At 39.9% G+C, this 24276-nt stretch overlaps 1 protein-coding gene across 1 annotated transcript in view; it reads left to right on the forward strand.

Annotated features, from left to right (window-relative positions):
- Nucleotides 1-2490: 2490 nt before the first annotated feature.
- The window catches only part of LOC139739114 (snake venom 5'-nucleotidase-like), a 97766-nt gene continuing 75980 nt past the window's right edge, over nucleotides 2491-24276 (forward strand). Inside the window, exon 1 of the mRNA XM_071649733.1 lies at nucleotides 2491-3588. Coding sequence (XP_071505834.1) covers nucleotides 3238-3588 — 351 coding nt within the window. The 5' untranslated portion in view covers nucleotides 2491-3237. The remainder of the gene's footprint in view (nucleotides 3589-24276) is intronic.

Consider the following 24276-nt stretch of genomic DNA (forward strand, 5'->3'; position numbering starts at 1 on the left):
CGCTAAAGTAGTTTAATTTGCGAAATGCACGTGTTCTACAACAGAAAACGTTTCTGCAGGTTGATTATGATTTGTAATCTAATTTTCCCATTTTCGCACATTGTTTCATTGTAAACAATAATATGGACAGTAATAGACGACATGAGTATTACCATTAAAAGCAGCGTTACATGACATATCCACAAGATGTCCACTTCAGTAATAACCAATAACTTTGTGTGACAGAAAAAAAAGGAAAGTTCCTCTAAGTCATGTTTTGAGGTTTGCTGCTCCCCATCGTTACCGAGGTGTGTAGGCCTATTCAAGAGCAGTTGAGCCCAAGACCGAACCGGGAAACGGTTCTTTTGTCAGTGATGGTGCATGATTACGCAATCGTCATTGTCCAAGCATCTGCACGATGTACTCGGTAAGATACACATAATCAGGTGGCGGCAGTGATGATGGGATCCAAGAAAGACCTTCATTATTAGTCCATTAAAATGTGTGTAGTAGGTTCATGTTTGAACAAATAAACGGGCGAACGATCTCTCTTCCTTTGGTAGTGCGGCCATAATAGTGCGTTGTGAAAATGCCAACTCTCTCCTCAGGCACGTATTTTTTAGTTATTATATGCGCTGTTGGATAGATACTCGTTTAAAGCTGCAACTCATTTTATTTGCGTGATTAAGTTGGTATCTCGAATGTTCACTGTTGGCTCCACAGTAGTCATACAATTACGGTAAGTCATGTTAGTAGTTTCTCCGTAAACAGCCTCTTGTAAAGTACAGAGCCTATACCTTCACAGGCTGCATTCACCAGTGAGAATCTTAGTTCTATACATGTAATTATATAAGGTACCCAATGACCTCTTCTACCCCTGGGTGAGGTGCCCGCAAACCATGATGACCAGAGAAAAAGACAGTGTTAAAGTGCAAAAGAAATTCAGTGCTCGATAATGTACTGACACTCCTAATGCGCATATTTTGTCGTGTGTGCGTGTTGTTGCATGTACGAGTAATCATTAGACATTATGCTCTCGTCTACCGGAACGCGCGATCTGCACATACTGGCATTCTCTGCAGATTATCAATGTCACCTTCGCGAGTTCGCTCATTTCGGTCTTATTTGGCTGAGGAGCCTTTTCAGACTCAATTCACTGGAATACAAACCAATGATGAGGAGCAGATAACCCCAAAACATGACATTGTTTTGGTCACAAAATTGTCAATTACTGAAGTGAACACATGTAGACACGCATGTGACGTTGCCTGATGGTAAGACATACACGTCCATATTTGATGTCTATTTACAATAAAACAATGTGCGAAAATGGGGAGGGGGGTAGATTATACAAATAATAACAAACCTCCAAAAAATTTCCTTTCTCTTATTAAGTATAAGTGCATTTCGCAAATGAAATTGCTTGAACGATGATTTCCCATAATATTATATACTACAACTGCACGGGAGTTATTTATTCTCTTCTGCCCATGTACGTATAGTATTTAGATCCCTGAAAGCACCGTCTTGTTTTTATCCAGACTGGCTGTCGGCGGTGGTGATGAATGAGCGATAAATGTCTACTGTGTCCGGTCCGTCTATCTCTCTTTGGATGATCAACTTAAAATATTGTGTGCAATTCGAGATCCCATTCTGCAAATAGGCTGATGATGAACAAACGAGTTTTAACGTGAACGCGATGACACGTTTCAGGAGTTAAAGTCATTGTCTACCGCCATATTATGTCTGTCTCACTGTCGAGTATTTCTTTGCGTTTTCTTTCCCAGCCAGGGCAGGGAGGTGGCTGGGGTAAAGAAGTGAGTGTGCAGCGTAGAATGTCTGTATCAGGGGTGCCTACCCAGCTATTTGTATTTTTTTTTTTTTAACTGGAAGGGAAATTCGCGTTGCATTATAGTATTATGACCTTTACTGATGAATAGTGGTTTCACATCTGCATTCTGTGATAAAGAATGGTAACCCTCGAAATCACTAAATGGCAGCGCAGGAAGATGAATCAATGAAGATTACGTAATTGAGGTTATACATGAGCGATTTGACAGTTGTTCAAGACAATAAATTCACATTGTTATCTGAAACCCGACAGACTCGTAGGCGTATTCAGAGAAACCTACTACTGTGACCATGTGAGGAGGAGCAAAATGAATGGAAATCATCAGATTTGGCTGGTTTTAAATTACAAGATTTGATGTAATCCCCTATTTCCACACATGGTAGCATTGCTCTCTCTGCGTGGAAACCATGTGACCATTATATTGCAATTGATTGACAAATTGCCCTACATCGACGTAAATGAGCACTGTTTTGTGTGGTATGAGGCATCACAGCTCTTGATGTACATGGTTATTCATGAGTTATGATATAGATGGCATTAGTAGATCCATTAAACAGGAACCTGCTCACGTTATTGAAAGGAAGACTGCCATGCACATTGCCACTTGAGGGCGGCGTTATGAAATGAGGTGGGTTTTTTTTTTTTTTTTTTTCGTTCAGTGTCGGTCTGGCGGTGTAGTTTGGCGGGTCACACAACATCCACTGTCGTCCGCCAGATCGAAGGTAATGCTAACGGTGACACTGAAGGGGATGTACAGATAACGGGGGTGATTGGCGATTGTATTTGGAAGACAATGAGAGTCGCCCCTGAAGAAGGATAAAGGGATTAGATTGTGAATACCAGACCGTGAGCCCGTACACAGTGGAGCGGTAAACAGACACTAAAGACCTGAAGCGGAATGAGGTCGAGCAATTCGGGACAGTTTTGATTCCGGTGTAGCGCATTGCCTTGACATCAGGAGTGGAAGCTTCTTCCAACAGCGTGTATGAACAAATGAATTGAAGAGATTTGCTTTGAAGGTGAATAACAAAAGTTGTTCCAGTGATGGTTTACGTGGCTGAGCAACATGTCTTGACAAAGCGGTATACTCTATCTTGTATACTTGAGCTACGTTAGGTTTGACAAGGGACTGATGACAAATATTTGATGTTGATCATTACATGGAGCTGTACGCCGAACTTTGGTCAGCTGCAAGCACAGAGGAAGATGGTCTCAGATGATGGACACCCACTGCTGTTTATGAAGTTCTGAATGTTAATTTTGCTGATTGCTCTTTGGCGGAGGGACGAATGGTAGACGTGCCGTGTCTCGTCATACATGAAAAGAATCGCGGAGGATATTTAAAAAGTTTGCAACTAAATTGTTTTCTTGGTTCAGAGAGGCGATTCTTCACATAAGCTGTGGCTATGGAGATTAATACATTGTCAACCTTATTTCGTTTGGTCTCTCCGTTGGTGATATGGACAACGCTATGCCAAGCCGAGTTTGAGCTCACAGTCCTACACACGAACGACGTCCACGCGAGGTTCGAGCAGTTCAACCGGTACGGCTCAGAATGTAGCCAAGAGGAAGCGGCTGACCAGGAGTGCTTCGGAGGGGTCGCTAGGAGAGTCACGAAGATCAATGAAATAAGACGCCAAGTAGACAATGTGGTGCTGCTCGATGGCGGTGATCAGTTCCAAGGAACGATGTGGTTTTTCATCTACAAAGGTGATGCTACCTCGCATTTTATGAACATCGTTGGATACGATGCCATGGTAAGATATGCAACAACATCGTTATAAATGAACATCAGGTAGATCAGGTGCAGCACCCCAAGTCACACGTTGGTCGTTGGTTGAATGATCCCGCTCACTTTGAGCTTTATGAATCGTTTTACGTGTGAAGTTTTGTGTGGCGTGATATGAGGTATGGAAGAGGTACATTGTGGGTGTCTATGTGTGTGTGCGTCTGCGTAGGAATGGTCATCATTGCAAGGTTCATTTGCAACATGACCGGTATTTGGTGTGAAAGCTTAATTATTTTCCTTCAATTTGAAGGCAAGTTAGGAAATCGTAGGTTAATAATTCGTGATGAAACTGCTTCACACAATTTTCCTAGATATTTTAGTGGTAACAAATTGAAATATCACTGCTGCCTGAAAATATTTCGTAATATTTTAAGATTATGTTTGTTTCATGGAGCGGAAATGCACTAATAGAATCACTCTTTAAACCGATCTTGAATTATAACGCATTCACGTTGTGCAATCACGTTGAAAATACTATCTTGTATACGTTGTGCGAACCTACCACAGAACCTGATTATCCTGCTCGGAACACTATCCTCGACAAAGCTCATATCACTTGACAAAGCGTGTACATGTATTTACATGAGGCCGTTCGTATTATATTCACCTTCACTTCACTGTACGATGTTTCCAGTGATTTCGTAAATGCACTGATACATACAACTTCTTTTCTCTCTCTTCCTCCCCCTCTCTCTCTCTCTGGAGAACTCTTCACGCTATCACTTCTGATTTTTGTATTGTGTGAAGTGTTGCGTACAACTTGCATACATTGAGTACTAAGTACGTCGGAGAGATTAGACACTGAGAGACATAATGACGATAATGAGATCCGGCATGAGATGCTATCCTGCAGGGTCTATCGATGTCATATGGGGAGGGGGAGGTGAAAACATGGAAGTGAACAGTGATTGGTGTTGTCAATGTTTCGCTATTCTATTTTTTATTTTTTTTAAAGGAGCCAATCCCTTGCTCCATCTTCTCACGTCTAGTTTGTGATCTTCATTTCAGGTATAGAAAGCACTCCTTTATTTTGACTTTCCATTTTATTCGGAATTTTGAGTAGAGACCTTTTCTCCTATTAAGTCAAAGGGTTAACACGTTGCTAAATTCACATGTATTCCAAGTTCGTTGTGTTGTGATATCTGTGAAGCAGAAGGTAACTTGCACTGACGCAGGATCGGGTCAAAGGGGTACTAAGTACCCGAAGAGACTCACAAATGACGCAGTCACGGACACATCTTGTGATAGAACAGAAATGACGCGTGGGACACAAATCTCAGAAGAGATTTGGTGATTTCGTGCTCCTGAATTTTATAGATACTGATTCATTGCAGCCAAGACAGCTTCCAAAGCCCTTCAGGCATTTGCATGAATCTACAGAAGAAGAGCTGTCTAGTTCGAATGACGACATTTTGTATTTGATTAATCTGAAAAGTCTTCATGGGATTATCATAATGTTAAAGGGATAGTACAGTATTGGTTGAGATGAGAATTGGGCTTTTAACTTTTTGAGAGACGCCAAGAAAACACTTATGATATAGAACAGAGCATACTATTTTAAGAGGAATTCAAAGTTTATTTGATGAAAATCGGGTTTGGAATGACTGAAACATCCAAAAACAAAGTAAAACAAAGCGATCGTAATAAAGTGTGGGTCCCACACTTTATTAGAATGGCTCTTTTTGGATATCTCAGCCATTTGAAAACCAATTTTCATCAAATAAACGTTGAATCCTTCTTAAAATTACATGCTCTTTCATATTTCGTAAGAGGTTTCTCATTATCTCACTTAGGAATGTTCAAAACATGAACCCCCTCCTCAACCAGTACTGTACAGTCCCTTTAATAGGATTGGGACAAGCTTTTGATCAAACCCCTTGTCCTGTTAGTGGAACGAGCCATTTTAGGCTAGACAACCGCTTTAGTTGAGAGGAAGTTAAAAAAAGACTTTTCAGTAGATCAGTACGAAATGAAAGCGACCTATCATTGGCCTTTTCAGTCGAAAAGTTAGTGGTAGCCTGATGACAAATGACTGGCAATAGATTTGACATCCGTGAGGTATGGTATGCGGGTACCTGAAAGATGACGTCATATTCCTAAATTTGTGTGAGGGGAATGGAAAGAACCCCCCCCCCCCCCCTGAAAGATTTTGTCTATTTATTTGTTTCAAATCTCCTTTGGGTGACGTTGGAAAATACGATACCCTTTATCCCTGGTACCTTCAAGCACAACGAGGAACTAATTCTCTGAAGAAGAAATTCGCCACAAAACATAAAGCAAGGAGTTTTTCGTTTAAGTGGCGTTATATCCAGTAAGGCCACGCAAAACTGCTATTCTTGGAAGTTGCCCTAATCCAGCGGTTGATTTGATCATTTGTAAATTTCAACATCAACAAGCAAACTAGTTGATTTCCAAGCTGAAATCATTGCTTGTCGGTAATTATTTACGCCGTAGTATACTAATGATTGATCACGCTGGTATTTTTGCTTAGAGATATTTTGCGAATGGACAGTTGATCCGATATTTTTGCAAGTTTTTAATTTCGCACTTTGTGGCGTTTTCATTATCATAGCAATAAAACTGTAAAAATGAGAAAATAAGAATATTGATAAAATAAAATAAAATAACACAAACGTTCATAAGAAAGTGTGACTTCTCCAACAAGCATTTCCATTGAAACATCTGGGGAAGGGGAAATGGCGGACGACCCCCCCCCCCCCCGAAATTTTCCTGGAACTTTCTGGTGGACCGTTTTTTATTTCCTAGTATTATTCCAAACGACATCGTAATAATCCAATTCACTTTGTGCAATTTTCTTGTAAAAGAGCAATGCCTGTTTTTGAGAAATAGAATATCTTATTCTTTCTTTCATACAAGTTTTTCAACGTAATCACATGTACCATGATTATATTCAACATGTTTATCCCAGCTTACAAAACTGTCAATGTGCACAGCAAGGTATTTACACCCATGTTACATGTTTTATTCTCACATCATCAATAAAAACATTAATGATGTTACATTTTGTTCTTTTTATGAATCAATTAACAGTTCTTCACATTTCTCTGTTTAATGGCAGCGGTTACACGAAAACTGCTGAGATATTTATCAAATCATTTACGTTACTCTCAATATCCTCTAGTGTTTTATCGGAGTAATAATGATGTGCAAATATCGTCTGCATAATGACGCACGACACTTTCTAGGACATTTTGGGAGACATAGCATGAACAATAGCGGTCCCATATAGGTTCGACCCCTAGTGGCTCTCCGCACTTCACTCGTTGAGGCAGGGAGGTGACACTTCCCTTGAGGTGAGGACTCGACACCGTTTACAAAAGTAATTTGTATCCAATCACTAAAAGGGATCGTATACGTTTGGTTGAGACCTAACTTCCGGTTCCTGACATGTTTTTTGTGAGATAATTAGAAACTTGTTATGAAATGTGAAAGGGCATGTAATAAACAAGAGGAATTCAACGTCTATTTTGTGAAAATTGGTTTTGAAATGACCGAGATATACAAAACAGAGCAATCCTAACGAAAGGTGGCACCAATCTTTTATCATAATCCTTTTGGTTTACTTTGTTTTTGGATGTTTCAGCCATTCCAAAACCGATTTCTTCTTAGAATGGTAAAGGCTCTGTGCTATTTCATGAGTATGTTCTCAGTATCTCGCAAAGAGTTAAAAGTCCAATCCCCATCTCCACCAATACTATACCATACCTATAAGGGGAACTCTGGCTGATTTTCATTTTTTTACACTTTTTTTTTATTTTGAACAACTATAAATTGCCTATAAATATACTGGGTACAGAGTTTCAGAATTCGTATAGGGATTGGAATAAGGAATAAGAATGTTTTCAAAATTTATAGCAATCACAGTGAACAAGGATGATGACATAGCAGCCTCACCATAAGAATACACGAATGGGGCTCAAAGAAGCAGAACGAAAGAAAGCATGCAAAAATTTTACACAGGTGACGTTGTGAAGCAAACGGTATTGTAATGAATTGCACGTACATTTCTGCGATATGTGAGCCTCCTACCCATGTATTATTATGATGAGCTCCACTCATGCATTCTTATGGTGAAACTGCAACTTTGTTCAGTGTAATTTGTTTGGGTTTCGATGTATTGGTTTCTCTGCACAAGAACCACAATTAGTTTCTCAAATCTAAATATGGAGGGGGCAATTTATGTACTATATGATATGAAATTATGAAAATCGTATGGACTTCCCCTTTAAGTACCTTCCAATCCATTCACAAGCATGGTCATCTCGTTCACGCCGTCGCATTATTAATTCATCCAGAAGTATAATGGTAAACCGTGTCAAATGCTTTCTGTAAATCGATGGTGATCATGCCAATAATCTCTTTATATCCATGTTATACGAAGTCAATATACCTGGCATTGCCATAATATGCATTCTAACAAAGCCTCCAACGGCCTCCTCATCTTCCAAGGACATCAGGCAAACGTCAAATGTTTCATAGATGTATTTAATTTACGCGTATACAGCCTGGTAAATGAAAATATTTTGCATTACTCCTGAAATTGGTACATTTTAGACGTTTCGGAGATTCGGCTTTTTTGAAGTGACAGTGATAATTGTAAGCATTTGGAAACTGGCGCCGTAAACTGGCGATACAGAAAACAGTGTATTATATATTCTCTGTATCCATTATATTTGATTTTGTCACACGTCAAACAAATAAGAATGAAGAGTAGTGGGTATGATTGTGATGAGGTAGTCTGTGGTTTCTTCTTCTTTTATTTCTCGTATATGTTGTCTACAAGCAATTACAACGTTGAGTCTATCAAAAGGGCTATTACTATTTACTCTTCACATCTGAAAATCGAGGGATCGTTGTCTGCATCCCCATGTTGTTTATCGATTTACATCGATCAGTTTATATTCATGAACAAAAAGTGTTCATTGGTCATTGGTTGTTAGCAATGTCGAAGGAACATTGGGTCCTACCCAAAAGAGTACGTAATGAGGGGGTTGATAGAGAACAGAGAAAGAGAGCGGGCAGAGAGAAAGAAAAGGAGGCTAGAATGGAATGTTCTGAGGCAAAATTGATCGAGTAACAGTAGCGATGAATACTCGTACATACTGAGTGTGAGCACCAAAGAGATTGCTCGTCATTCAGTGCGTAGAAGCACTACCGGTATCTTGCACAGTAGCGCGCATCGAGGTCGACTCACAGAACCCCGAACCCCAAAGAGCATTTCGTAATGCACGGGAGGCACGGTATGGTCCAGCTTGGTAAAGTCAATCTAATTTAAAGGAAACTTATTTGTCTATATGCCACGATATTTCATTACAGATATATATTCCCGACACGTTTGGAGTGTTTTAGTAAAAAGGACCTGCTCTCACGTGTTACTATAGTAACTGAGCATTGATGTGAAGTCAATAAATTCCGATCAAACACATTCAGGATTCTGTCCCTGTGCCAGGCCACGTGTAACACATTATAAATTTGCTCATCACATTTCCTGTCGTAAAGGTTTTTTTTTTGGTCAACTCAGAAGGAATCTAAATATCTCCTGCATACGGTATTATGAAAATATCAATCTCCCCAATTAATAATGCATTTGTGTCCTGTTTCCGTTTTATGTCTCCGCCACGAAGTGTCGCCGGAGGCATTATGTTTTCGGGTTGTCAAAGGTCAAGGTTCAAAGGTAAAGGTCAATTCCTTTAAATATTACTATGTCCCTCATATTCATACAATGTATGCAGGATTTTTTCTTGGAAACTTAATGCATACTGTATACATGTATTACCCAAAAGATATTATGTGGGAAAGTTTTTAGTCAAAACGTCAAAGGTCAAGTGAAAATGCTAAATTTCACGTCTTCCTCCATATTTCGGAAATGGCTCACTGTAGGAATATCATTATGAAACTCAGTACATACTTATAATATGCATGTTCTGCCTGACAGTGATTCTCTTTTGAATTTCATGGTCTTAGGGTGAAAGATCAATGGTCAAAAGCCAGGTCAAAGTGCTAAAGTTTTACTCTATAGGTTATCCCGCCCAATTTCTTCGGATTTGCATTCGATTTAATGATCCGGTCATTCAAGTTCGACTGAATTGGAATGATCATCGAGATCGACATTCAAAGAGGTAACCAGTTCATTCAATTTCATCAGCATACGATTTCATGAGTTTCTCACATCAACGTGTACAAAGGACGTTCAAATCAAAAGATGCACGTGGAACGCATTCAAATTTGCATTAGCGCCATCGTGAAGAACGTTAAGGAATTTAAATTCACGATAAGGCAAACACTTACAACTTAATATGGACAGTTTTTTTTTTTGGTTTTTTTTTGTCGTTGCTTATATTCTTTGTAGTTACTCATCTGTTTGAATATGCAAACTTAATATATCTTAAAAATTGGTTTTTGCCTCATACTATTGGTAATAGCTCGTTTAACTCTACTTTCAAGCACATACGTTTAACACTTTATTCATAAGCCTACAAGACTTAAGTCGCTGCTATATAAAATACAGAGTATGCATGAACATCTCGAATACTGACAAAATTAATGGGTGAAACATGACGTGACAACAAGCAAAACTGGCGATATACTAGTAACCCTTTAGTGAAATAGGTCTATTTACAGCTGAGTCGATTGTGGCAACTTATGAAAAAAATATAATAGGGGAAGTAAATAGAATCAAAAATAAAATGTAAGGGTTTGGACGTATAAGATATTCTGGGATATGGCTATTCCCTATATGGATACATCCATGCTATTAGAGATGAATTGTGAGTGGAAGGAAGGTCGACAGGAAAGAAATACATTCAATACAATTAAGATTAACTGATTAAATGAAACCTTGAAATGAAAATGAAATTGTATTTTCCGATATCACTGTATAAAGAAAAGGACCCGTAGAAAGTTGTGCATGCTGATTGAATTTGATCGTTCAAAGTACCAAGTTGTGTTCCTTAAAATGAAATTGAAATTGGTACTTCAGGGACCAAATTGAACGTCTATCCAGCTGGCGCGAAATTGAATGCCAACTTTGAGTCATTAAACTGAATGAATTTCTCTCTAAAAGGAATGACGTGAAATGAAATTGAATGCTCAAAGAATTAAAATGAACCATTACAGTAGAGCAGTGACAAATATCGCTTGAATTAGACCACCTTTTCATTAATTCGAATGCAAATCTAATGAAATTGGGCGGGAAAACTATTTTGATACAGAAATTACACCTTTTCTCCATACCTTGGAAATTACTCATTGCATAAACTTATAAAAGGGTCAAAAGTAAAAAAAAAAAAATCCTCAATTCCCAAATTGCCTGCTCTCTTAGACAATATAGCCGTTCATCTACTTAAACCTAGTTCAAGGAAAGTGAGCATTAAACATATTTATGACAAATATGTCATTTTAATATTTTGTTCATTGTGTGAAACTGTCATCATGCATTGTCAAAGAACTATAATAAGACCTATTGGGAGAACCGTGTATTACGGCGGAGGCATACCAGTCGCCATACATTTCTGGTTATAAATGATTTCACACGTATAAAGACTAATACGCATTCTTCAACACACACACACACACACACACACACACACACTTTTTTTTTGTTTTTCAACGATGTTTATTCTGTTCCATTCAAAGTAATAGAAAAAAAATAACAATTTTCATTTGCTACAATTGAAATGACGAAAATATACATTTGTGATCATAATAGCAAATTTGCTATTGCTGTACATAATGACATAACAAAAACTAGAGAGGGGCCGTCAAAGGCGGCAGACCCACGCCTAAGTACAAAGTCGGGGTAAACATAATGTGCATTCGGTCATCTACCAGAATTCGGCCACTTAATTGCCAGTGTGCTTTATCACCAGCCAGTGAGTTCTACCAAAGATCGTACACTGAAGTGTACGATCTTTGGTTCTACAGTCACATCACACGCAAATCACATAATTACACATACGGTATTAACACTCATTCACGTACAGGAAAGTCCTTAAGTCTCCTCCAAAAATCCATCGAAAATCCCAAATTCCACCGTCAAAAGTGCAGAATCGGAACTTTTCCAAGCGCGCGCGAATTAAGTCCAGTTTTAAGAGTATTGTCTACGCGACGGGTCGCGGAAAAAGCGCTAAAAATCGAGAAATACGCCGTTTTCTTGCGGGATATTTTGATTATAGCAAGCCGAGAGTGTGATGATATCAAAGGTCGTATGAGTGTACGATCTTTGATGGTATCCACAAAAGCAAAAAAGAAAAACAAAATTTACGTACCCCCTAGGCAATTACCCCTATGATTAGTGTCTACGGGAATTATTCAATGCAAGGGTTGAATGCAAATGTCTACTGCACCAGTATTCGGCCACCAACGAGCGCCGCAACGTCCCCGGTGCAATTTTGCACCAACAGTGTAGAGCGCGATGCATTTTCAGCGGCCTTGCACACGCATTGACATTGAGCACGCATATCGTGCAGTGTGACTGCGACCGAGCAAAATGCTCCTCCAACGAAAAAAACAATCAATGTTAATTTGAAAAATCATCAAATATCAAAGGTCGTATGAGTGTACGATCTTTGATGGTATCCACAAAAGCAAAAAAGAAAAACAAAATTTACGTACCCCCTAGGCAATTACCCCTATGATTAGTGTCTACGGGAATTATTCAATGCAAGGGTTGAATGCAAATGTCTACTGCACCAGTATTAGCCCACCAACGAGCGCCGCAACGTCCCCGGTGCAATTTTGCACCAACAGTGTAGAGCGCGATGCATTTTCAGCGGCCTTGCACACGCATTGACATTGAGCGCGCATATCGTGCAGTGTGACTGCGACCGAGCAAAATGCTCCTCCAACGAAAAAAACAATCAATGTTGATTTGAAAAATCATCAAAATACGGGCCAGTTTGTGATGACGGAGAACGAACTTTCATAAATCTAGAAGGACATAGTCCCTCAAATAGGCCTAAACGTAAATTTCGGAATTCTTACGAACATTTGAGCAGCGAAGTCGGATCGTTGGGGAGTTTATGTCTTCGTATGGTAGCGGAAAATCGCAAAGTGAGAAACGGGAAATTTTCGGAATGGTCACTATACCATGGGGTCAAAACTTCAAGGTCACACAGAATTTGCAAGGGTCAACCGATTATCACCAAAATCTAATCGATTCTTTCCTGTCATTATCCAAACATTCCCTGAACATTTCGTGCAAATCCGTTTTCCCGTTCTCTTGTTATCTTGTACACAAACAAACAAACAAACAAACAAACAAACAAACATACAAACAAACAAACAAACAAACAAACAAACAAACAAAAAAAAAACAAAAAAACAAACAAACAAACAAACAAACAAACAAACATACGGAACCCTTTACATAACCCCCTGCCGATTTTCATCGGCGTGGGTAATTACATTTTCAAAAACAATTATCAATTTACATACAGTCACTTCCCCTATGCTCTCAAAAATTGCTTAAATTTAACAGTGATGATTCAATTCTTCTAGCATTAAACTTAATAATCATCCAAATGAATTATGCAGCAAAATTATACAGTAATAAATAATGGAACCATATTACTTATCAACCAATACCCGCCCACCTACTAACTCATATCCCTTCCTGAGTCCCTATGACCACCCCCACCAGTTCCCTCCCTTCCTGTTTCCTCCCCCACCCCTATCTGTACACATGCAACACACAAACACACACAAACACACCCATACACACACACACACACATACACATGCACCTAATTTGGTTAACTGCTCTTGCCTACACATCACAATATAGTAAATATACTTATATAATCAGCCCGCCAACAGGCTGACAGGAACGCATGGGAAAGGAGGGGGAGAAAATACAAAACAACACAAGAGAAAAAAAAAGAAGAAGAAGAAGAAGAGGAGAAATGAAGGAAAGGAAAAAAATGAAGAAAAGAAAGAGTGGAATACTATGGAAACATTACTATTTTCATAAAAGTCACAGACGTTGCACGTAGCTTCAGACTGGTTTATTCAACGAAGTCTCAAAATATTCCCATTTTTGTAAATGTACATGTAGCTTCCCAGCCTTGGTCGCAAGGATTTTTTCCTCATTTATTAATTCAACAATAATCACACAAAACACACACACACACACACAGAAGAACACAATGTATGTGTTTAGAATCCAAGCATTGTTCAATTCAGTCATTATAAGAAATAGGACTGTGGAAAGAATATATGGGATACACATTGCTAGCGTCAGAAAGGCATTGTTATTGACCATATTGTGACATTATGGACTGTTATTCATGCGCGAGTCAGTCATTATTTTGTGCCACTAACAACTTATTAACAGGAAAGTAAACAAATTATTGAAGAGAGCATGGAAAGAATCGTATCAAGCAGGAGCTAGCATAGGTTTGAAAATACCTGAATTCACCTAAACTGAAGAGTAATACTGGCTGTACTTTGTATGCTCGCGCATGCTCTAATATAGTATCCAAGCTCTTCGGGGACAAAATACTGAAAGGAGCACTAAATTTCGATGGGGGGGGGGGGGGACTTTTCAGCGAATGGGGAATTGATCACAATACTAAAGTAGCACTCATGTCGATCACTGGGGCATATCTTCATTTTATGCGTCAGATGTTACTTCTTGTCAACGCACGTGTTTAAATGTATTTTTTTTTTAAAATCAACGTATTGTATTTTTGTTTCTGGTTCTTTGATATGTTTGTTATTGTACAATGTATGATGATGTATATGTGATTTTATCGGGCACGGACCAGCTGAAGAACAGCCATTGGCTGAAGCAGGTTCCGTGCGAAAATAAAATAAACTGAACTGAAATGCATGGACTTGCCTCAACCAGTACATGTGCAACAACACTGAAATTACTTTTGGCAGGCATGGTCTTAATACAAGAGCAGCCGACTCTTGAATGTGGTTCCACCCAAACCGAACCTTGGGTGATGTAAAAGCTGTTTTATATAGCAGGAGGTAAGGCGTGGAATTAGCTGTGAGATGTCTTCAAGAAATCACAGTCTTCGATTTATTATGTAATAGGAATATATATGATAAATGCAAACAAAGGGGAACTGGCTAGAAATGAATATAAATTTTCACTATGGAATATATTTGGAAACATTCACGTGTCCCTAAAGATACTACTCCGAAAACTGGAAAGAATATATTGACCAGAACGAAAGTGACCAGGCGGAAGTAGTGTTGGTTCCAATCCTCCCAGTATGTGGCGTTGACCGCAAAGAGTGCCTCTGTAAAGATGATCAGAACGATGTCGAGTTTGAACGGGGTCATCCCACGAGACCGACACCCACGAGTCATACGGTCCACGAGACCGACATCAAAAATAGGTCCATGAGTCATACAGCCCATGAGTTATACGGCTCACGAGTCATACAGCCCATGAGTTCGACGCTACGCACAAAAGGCTCACGAGACCGACACTAAGCAAAGAAAGCCCACGAGACCGACACTACACAATAAAGGCTCACGAGACCGACAGTACGCAAAAGAGGCTCACGAGACCGACACTAGGCAAAGAAGGTTCACGAGACTGACGCTAGGCAAAGAAGGCTCACGAGACCGACACTAGGCAAAAAAAGCCCACGAGACCGACACTAGGCAAAGAAGGCTCACGAGACCGACAGGATGAATAGCGCCATCTACATGTCAATTACCTGCACAGGGCGTTCCATGAAGGGGAAAATTAAATACTGGCGAGGGCATATTCGTCATGCTATCTAGAGAGAGATTTTAACTAATTGAACAGCACCATCTGCATATCAACGACATCAAGTAACTATGTATTTCTACACGTGTGGTTTCTAGAGGGTAGTTCTGTCACGCTACGGGGAGCGACATTGTTACCAATTTATCTCTTTTTTAAAAATAAGATTGTCCTCTTCATGGGGACCCCCCTCAACCCCCCCCCCCCTCAAAAAAGTATGAAAAAATAATAGAGGACAAGAACGATGAATGGTTCAATTTTAGATACCATCGTGCTATCTTTGATAGGCTTTCCCAATTTCTAGATAGACGGTGGACAGGATGTAAGGTTTTTTTTCGCCCTTTTCTTTCTCGCGTCACTAGTTAAGTATTATATAGGCCTTATCGGATATCGTATCCGCCTGCTTATACCCGCCTGCTTAGAGTTCAGTTTGGTGGGGTTTTTTCTGTAACTATAATGTACGATATTTCAAAGGATGAAAACTTTGTTACATCGCAGCGATTCAACTCGATTTGTGGCTTGTATTTGTAAAATTATTCTCCTCAAAATGGTACATTTTTCATGAAATAGAATAGCTGTTTTCATGGATGCATCTTCGTTTTCTGAATCCTTGAAGCTACCTTAACATACGATTATATCATTTTCTGTGAATTTGTACTAAATTGTGCACTGCAACATTAACCATTTTGTGAAATATTTTCTTGTAAACTTCAATTCACACCTGGGTATTATTCTAGTTGGTTGATCTGAATGTCCACATCATTTTAGTTATTTTTTTCTAAGCAGGTGTATACCGGTATATGTTTTGCGGAAAGGGAAACGAGGGTGTTTTGGCATTTTCGAAATTAATGTTTAAGCATCTCATGCACTTTTACTGTATTTTGTTTATTTTTTTACAAACACTTAAACACGCAAACGCAATCAAAAATCTTGAACAGTTCAAGGGCGAGGGAGGGAAAATGACGGGGTAATCCCCTGGCAACTCTCCTTTTCCATCTCTCGGATATCTTCCTTATGCCATTATCTGGACACCCTATACAATTAATTGGTCTATAGTTGGCGCTGTTCATCCTGTCGGTCTCGTGGACCTTCTTTGCCTAGTGTCGGTCTCGTGAGCCTCTTTTGTCTAGTGTCGGTCTCGTGAGCTTTGTTTGCCTAGTGTCGGTGTCGTGAGCCTTATAAGCGTAGTGTCGGTCTCGTGGGCTTTCTTTGCATAGTGTCGGTCTCGTGAGCCTTCTGTGTGTAGTGTCGAACTCATGGGCTGTATAACTCGTGGGCTTATTTTACTTGATGTCGAACTCGTGGGCTGTATAACTGGTGGGCTGTATGACTTGTGAGCTGTATGACTCTTGGACTGTATGATTTGTGAGCTGTATGACTTGTGGGCTGTATGACTCGTGGGTGTCGGTCTCGTGACGTGCACCCGTTTTAGCTTGTGCATGTTCCTCACTTAACGGGATTGAGTTACTAGTACTCAAGTTGGATGTGTTCTCCTTTTGCTCCTTACAGGTAGGAATAATTGTGAATATGTCTAACCCTTTATTGTTCTTCAAGTGACTTTGTTAACGTTTCCACTTGCCTAAGTATTATTGCCAAGTGTGTTGATGGCGTTCTAGTTACACCAATGGGTATCTGGTAAAGCTCGGGTAATAATAATGGCAGGGCTCTCTGGCAGAGCAGTGGCGACACTGAAGAGACTACCCTGGATAAATAAGACAAACCGCCGATGGTTCTATGTGTAATATTTAGGAAATGATTAAGTAGAGTAAAATACCCTGTTTGCGGAAGGCTTTGTACAGGGTGCTTATTTGCGGCAGGGACTATTTCATTCATTATGAATGAAAAGACCCAATAAGGTGTCAATTCTAATAACATAATTTGCGAGTAACTCCTATGCTTGTGTTTTAAAGTTGGACTAAGTACGCGTGTAACTGTTGTATTGATGAATCAAAGTGCCCCTGCCAGAATGGGGTCATCCCACTAGACCGACACCCACGAGTTATACAGCCCACGAGTTCAACATCGAAAACAGGTCCATGAGTCATACAGCTCACGAGTCATACAGCCCATGAGTTCGACACTAGGCAAATAAAGCCCATGAGTTCGACAGTAAGGAAAAACAGCCCACGAGTTCGACAGCTACAACACGGCGCGTATATGTCGGTCTCGTGGGCCTTATTGGCTTAGTGTCGAACTAATGGGCTGTATGACTCGTGAGCTGTATAACTCATGGGCTGTATGACTTGTGAGCTGTATGACTCGTGGGCTGTATGACTCGTGGGTGTCGGTCTCGTGACGTGCACCCGCCAGAATTAGGTGCCAAGTGAAAATGGCAGAGGTAACTATGGCAGATGTAAAAATGGCAGAGGTAAAAATGGCAGGGGTAATAATGGCAGAGGTAAAAATGGCAGAGGTAAAAATGTCAGAGGTAATAATTTCAGAGGTAGAAATGTCAGAGGTGATAATGTCAGAGGTAAAAATGTCAGAGGTAAAAATGTCAGAGGCAAACATGTCAGAAGTAATGAGAGCGATTTCGTCAGAGGTAAACGTATGAAGAGGTTTTGAATAATAACCTAGCCAGAGCAAACTGTATTTATCGAATTATCAAATCCAAACTGCAGATTTGAAGAATATTTATGGAATTATGTTTTAAAAGAATTACAGCTCTCTCATTATTCTGAGTTTGATTCAAGTGCAGTAGGCCTATGGGAAATTACTATTATCATTATTATTAATTTTATTATTACTATTATTTATCATTATAAGGGGGTTCCAACAATGCTGCAAACCCCTTAAACAGTATAATCCTACGTTGTTTCGCCCAATGAAGTTATCACACACACACACACACACACGAACCCACTTATGGTATTAACATATACTTCTATACGCTGATATACATACTCTCACATACACACTCTTACACAAACAAATTCCGCTCACGTCCAGGCTAGTATATTGTCATTATTTTTCATTTTTTGAACTGTTTAGTGTAAAGAAGTGAAGGAGACATAGTCGAAGCAATCCGATAATTTTTACCTGTTCTATTTTATTTTCTCACATTCAGGTTTCGTAGGAGCCTATTTATCTCACAAGGCCTGATCACGACATAATGTAGAAGTAAAAATACAAAACGCAAAAAACAAACTACAGCAGATGTATCGGCAGACATAAGTAAGCTCTTGCAAAATATTTTATCACATTGTTCAAGTATCACATGGCGTAAAAACAAATATCTCGAAGTTTAATGAGTGGTCACTTTACAAACTTATGCCTATTAAAACTGGAGACGAACTTTAGTAATAAACTGTTCTAGTGAGAATAAAAACCGATAATTTGCCATGGCATTTCTTTCAATTATTTTTGAACGAATCCGTAGGGGAAAAAAAATAAATGTTTGATGCCTTTCAAAATTAGCTGTTGCTCAAAAGTCAGATTCCATTATGTTTAACGTACATGTATTAAATTTATCAACAAGGTGTGTTGCTAAAGATTGGTAGATTCAGCCTCCGAGAATGACGTTGTTCCCTCGTTATACAACAACAGTAGAAAACTTCACTAAAAAGTAATACGAATCTTTCAGTAGAAATTACAAAAGGGGAGTAACAAAAATATACAGGCTCAAAATTCGTTAATATTTGTTAGCAAAAATATGGATATACCCAGGTGTCAAACCAAGATTTGACCAGTCTGATCGTTAAAACATTTCATTAGATCCACAAACATATTTATTTTTTTTTTGAGGGGGGGGGGGGTAGTTAAGTAGTATATAGCACAGGAGTGTAGGAACATTTTGGGCTCGTGATTGACTTCCAGATTTTGATTTATAATGTATGCGTTAAAAATCTGTTTACAAATTTTGATAATCTACGTGACTATACAGATTGCAACATGTCAGTTTAAAGGTGAGAACTAATGCTACTCGTTTTCATGGGAAGTCACTAAATTTGGCAGAGTTTGTACTATAGGGTCATTTACACTTCATTGGAAAGACCACAATGCTACGAAAACTGTGGCACTTCGATGATTAGATGCAAATAGATAAACGGGAATATTACGGTGAGCTTACACTTTACAGGGTGGCCCAAAAAATGGAACAGCAGGTTTTTAGGACTTTGCCGGGATAAAATGCGATAGTATTTTAGCTTGTTGGGTGGAGCATCCATTCTTCATTGAAATAACATCAGAATCAAATTTGGTGGAGAACTCTTTATTTTATTAGCAGTTCAGTTTGAATAGTCACTTCCGGGGTTTGCTCGTGTAGCAAATTCAGAGCTCTGTCCTGCATTGATATATGAGATCGATTACAACACTTCTGCTGCATGAGAAGTAATCATGGAAAATGAAATAAATTATATTTACAGTATTTTGAAATGCTAGGCAAGATAGAAATATGTCGATTTTATGAGGGTCACCTTTTTGAGAACAGGGGTGACTTCTGCAATTTTGCCACCCTTTACATGACACGTGCAGTAAAACTTTTACGCGTGTTTTCTCGCGCATGTATACCTTTTTTTTTTTCGTTTCAATGTTTATAATAACGTACATCTTTTACGTCACGGTTTATGCACTCTTATCTCATAACCCGATGAAAATGTTTCGGATAAAGCAGAAAGAAGCCAGGTGAGGCGATATGCATTCTACCTGTAAGGGAGGAAAACGAGGGAAATATTTTGTACATGTACGTAGCAACGGCGTAAATCCGTACTGAGGAGTGGGGGGGGGGGGGGGGATGATCGGCGATAGTCACCATCACCACGATTACAAGCCCATAACCGGACCGCCCCTTTTTTTTGGGGGGGGGGGGAGAAGTTTGGTCCCCCCCCCCCCCACACACACACACTTTACAGGGATCGAATGTCCCACTCTTTTCCATGCAAAGTGGGAGGGAAGTGGCAGCAAAAATATGAAGACTTCTTGTCTTTGTTTGTTTGGTTTTTTGTTTTGTTTTTTGCTTGTCAGCCGACTTTCGGCGGAAAATCAGAGCTTAAAAGTATGAAGACTTTTTTTGTTGTTGTTTCTCATGTCTTTTGATGTTCTTTCTTCTTGACTGACAGGCGATTTTGACCCCCCCCCCCTTTTTCAAAAACGTAGCGCAGCCCTGAATAATGCCCAAATAAATAAAATGGTAATATGTATATCCATTTCTTTGTATGTAATAAGGTAGTAGATATTTTCCTGTAGCTATTAATTGTATTCTTCAATTTTCTTGATTTAAGTCAATAAAGCAGTCATCCTAGGGGCATCGTTCCGTTTTAATGATGGTGGGTGGGGGAGGGACTTGGAGTTTGAATATCTGTGCGAGGGAGCGGAGCGGCCTAGCGGGATACCCCCCTCCCACAAAAGGAAGATTTTGCATTTTCAGACCTGAAACTCAGCGAGCTGGTGCACGCTTTTGGTGAAATTTGGGATTTTTTTCCTTTCAAAAAGCAAGTAAGGAAAAGAAATATTCATTGATAATTGAATGACTACATCGTGGTATTTCAGCTCTTGCTCCACCTGTGAGACATCACTGTGAAGGCCTACTAAATAGTGGGGCCCATCACCGGCGTAACCAGGATTTGATCTTAGGGGGAGCGGTTAGATGCGAGGGAGCAAAGCGAGCAAGGGGGGAGGGTGGTTTCCCCCTCCCACAGTGAGAACTTTTTGCATATTGATGTTGTAAATGGTGCAATTTGATGCACTTTTTTGCATGTTTTATCGACTTGAAACAGTCCCACATGTTTAAGGTAGCAGTGTATTTTATGTGGATTATTATTGAACAGTTTTGCCTATAGAATGGTATCATTTAGATAAACTTCTTGTATTGATTCTTACACTGAAGATCATGAACGCGATCGAGCTCGAGCGAGCGGAGCGAGCGAGGGGGGGGGGGGGGGGCTGGCGGGGCGGGGAGGGTGAGAACTTTTTACATTTTGATGTTGTAAAGGGTGCAATTTTATGCATGTTTGGGTGTTTTATCGACTCGAAACAGTCCCACTTGTTTAAGGTAGCAGAATATTTTGATATAGATTACAATGAACAATTTGCCTATAAAATGGTATTATTTGAATAAACTCATTGTATTAATTTTCACGATGAATAATTATCATGAACGCTGTCTGTTAAGCAATTCAAACAGAAAAAGCAAGTACACGAGGGTGTAGATAAGGGGCATTTCTCCTCCCACACGAAGGTGATTTTACATTTTCAGTCCTGAAATTCAGCGATCTGGTGCAAACTTTTGGTGCAATACTTGGAATTTTTTCCAGCGCCCCCCCCCCCCCGTAAAAATAATTGAATAAATAAATAGGGCTTTTTCAGGGAAGTGTTAAAATCATGGAATTTACTTCTTATTCCGAGTATGCACCATCTTTATGTTATATGTACAAATTCTAGTAAGGTAGAGTTTATAGGGGGAGGGTGTGGGAGGGGGAAAACAAGACGGAGCTTTTGCGATATTAGAATTGAAATGAATCGATCTGAAGCACACTTATTGTGGAAAATTCGGAAATTGTCATTCCCCAAAGTATACTAAGTCTATAGAGGGGACCAAGCAATGGGAGGGTGGCAAGATACGTCTCCCATATTCGAGGGAGCTTTTTTTTTCAGTTTTAGAACTGAAATTCAACAATCTGGTGCACACTTTTGTTGGAATATCTAGAAATTTGTCAATCAGAGAAGGTGGGAGGGGATAAGCCCTATTCCCTATTACCCCTTCCTACACGAGGGAGATTCTGTATTTTCTGATTGCATTTAAACGTTTTGGTGCACACATATGTTGTTGCATATTTGGAAAATTGTCTATGTTCAAAGTGTAACCACAGTCTACTTGTATGCATAGGGGCGGGGGGGGGGGGGGGGGCGGGCGAGCAGGGAGAAGGTGTGGGCGAGTGCTAACACCACCCTTCCAGTTTTCTATCGAAAAACGCAAGAAAATTTTCCTCATTTCGGGAATCATTGGGGATCATAATGATATGTTTGCCCCTCCCCTCTGTCCCCGTCCGCGCTCCCCGTCCTCCAGGATCGACGCCCCTGCATACGAGGATGCTTTTGCATTTTTAGAATTCAGATGAAAATATCTCGTAAACACATGTATGATGTAATCTGGGGAAATTTCAATCCCAGAAGTGTATACTATTTTTCTTAGGGGGGGGGGGGCAGACCCTCCGTTAATTGAAAGTATCTAGATATCTCCTCCCACCCACGGAACATTTGCATTTTTTAAACTGAAGTAACAGACCTGGGCCCTGTTTTATGAAGAGTTAAAAGTGATTATATAGTTGATTTCAACTCTAAGTCTATGACAGCCTGTGTGGTAAGGAAATTTAAAATCGATTTTATCTTTTGATAAAACGGGGCCCCGGTGCACACTTTAGATGAAACATTTTAAAATCTGTCAATCTAAAGTGTATTAAGTAGAAAGGACTGAACGGGGAGGGTATGGAAGGGGTTAGGCCTATCCCCCTCTTACGCGAGGGAGATTTTGTATTTTCAGAATTGAAATTCAGCCATCTTTGGGTGAAATATTTAGACAGTTTTCTATCAAAAAAGTAAAAAAATTTCCACATCTCGGGAGTTACGAGGAGGAGCAAAATGATATGTTTGTCCCCAATACTTTTATGGGGGAACCGCCCCCCCCCCCCCCCCCATCGACGCCTCTGCATATGAGGGAGCTTTTGTAAGTGAAAGATCTGCTGCACACTCTGATAAATGAAAGGAAATATACGTCAATCTCAAAAGTGTACATAGTCTATCGAAAGGGACCCAGTGGCGGAGCTTTTGCATATTTATGATTGCAATTCAGCGATCCGGTGCATAATTCTGGCGTTAGTTGGACAATTTTCCATAAAGAAAGTTCGAGATTTGTCCTCATCTCGGGAATTGCTTGGGGGACAAATTATTTGTCTGCCCCCAACATTTCCGTAGGGGTGGAACAAATGCCCCTTTGCCCCCCCCCCCCCCGAGATAGATTCGACGCCCCTGATCATCCCTGGGTATGCCCATAGATGTATCAGAGTCATCATCGTTTCAGGAATGATTCAGGAAATGGAGGGGGGTTCAATTATGGCGGTATAGTTTTTGTCATTGTTTGTTTGTTTGTTTTCGTACATAATTTGTGATGGTCCCGAGTTGCTCGCATCATAGCATGTTTACATGTAAAGCCTATGCTATTTGACGTTGTCAACGTCTGGACCATACCTTATGTCGATATTACTTTCTTCGCGAGCGAGCGAAGCGAGCGAGCGCTTGAGAAAATTATGTATACATTATCCTACAAGATAAGAATACTGTTCAGCTCTGTTACCTGTCTGAAGGCGGGCGTACGAACGTCATGCAATATGTCAAAATTGATACAATCACATTTCTGCTTCCTCCATTTTTTTCTCAAATTTCAGGGGGGGGGGGATGATTGTACAGGCCATCCTCCCCTCCTCCATTTCAGGGGGGGGGGGGGATATATCCCCCAATTCCCCCCCCCCCCCCCCCCCCGGATTTACGCCCATGGTACGTAGGCCCTACTGGTCGTGAAGGAATACAGTTTTCATTCTGGACAATTTTTGTACATGTTCCATTTGCAATAGTTTAGAGACGTCGGGGGCTGGGTGGGAGGTTTGGTCCTTTCCATTGAAACGCAGAGGGTATCCGTGAGAAAAAACAAATGCAGGAAAGTGTAGGGGAGACCGGGAAGAAATGGGACATTTTTTGCATCATCATGAAAGATTCCTTGTAACTTTTAAAATATTTTGTCAAATTAGGTCATAATCATAATTCTGTAGTATAGGTTCTGAAGTTTATAGTAGAGTGTTTATTGATACCCCTATATAATATATAGAACATTTTGGTGTAATTAATGATTTGTTTAACCCCTAATTATGGGGGAATGGGACATAGGACATGCATATCGTGTAAAGTGTGAAGTATAAA

The sequence above is a fragment of the Diadema antillarum genome, unplaced genomic scaffold (genome assembly GCF_040938485.1).
Source record: "Diadema antillarum isolate AM-2024a unplaced genomic scaffold, OU_Dant_1.0 seq00000783_RagTag, whole genome shotgun sequence".
NCBI lineage: Eukaryota > Metazoa > Echinodermata > Echinoidea > Diadematoida > Diadematidae > Diadema > Diadema antillarum.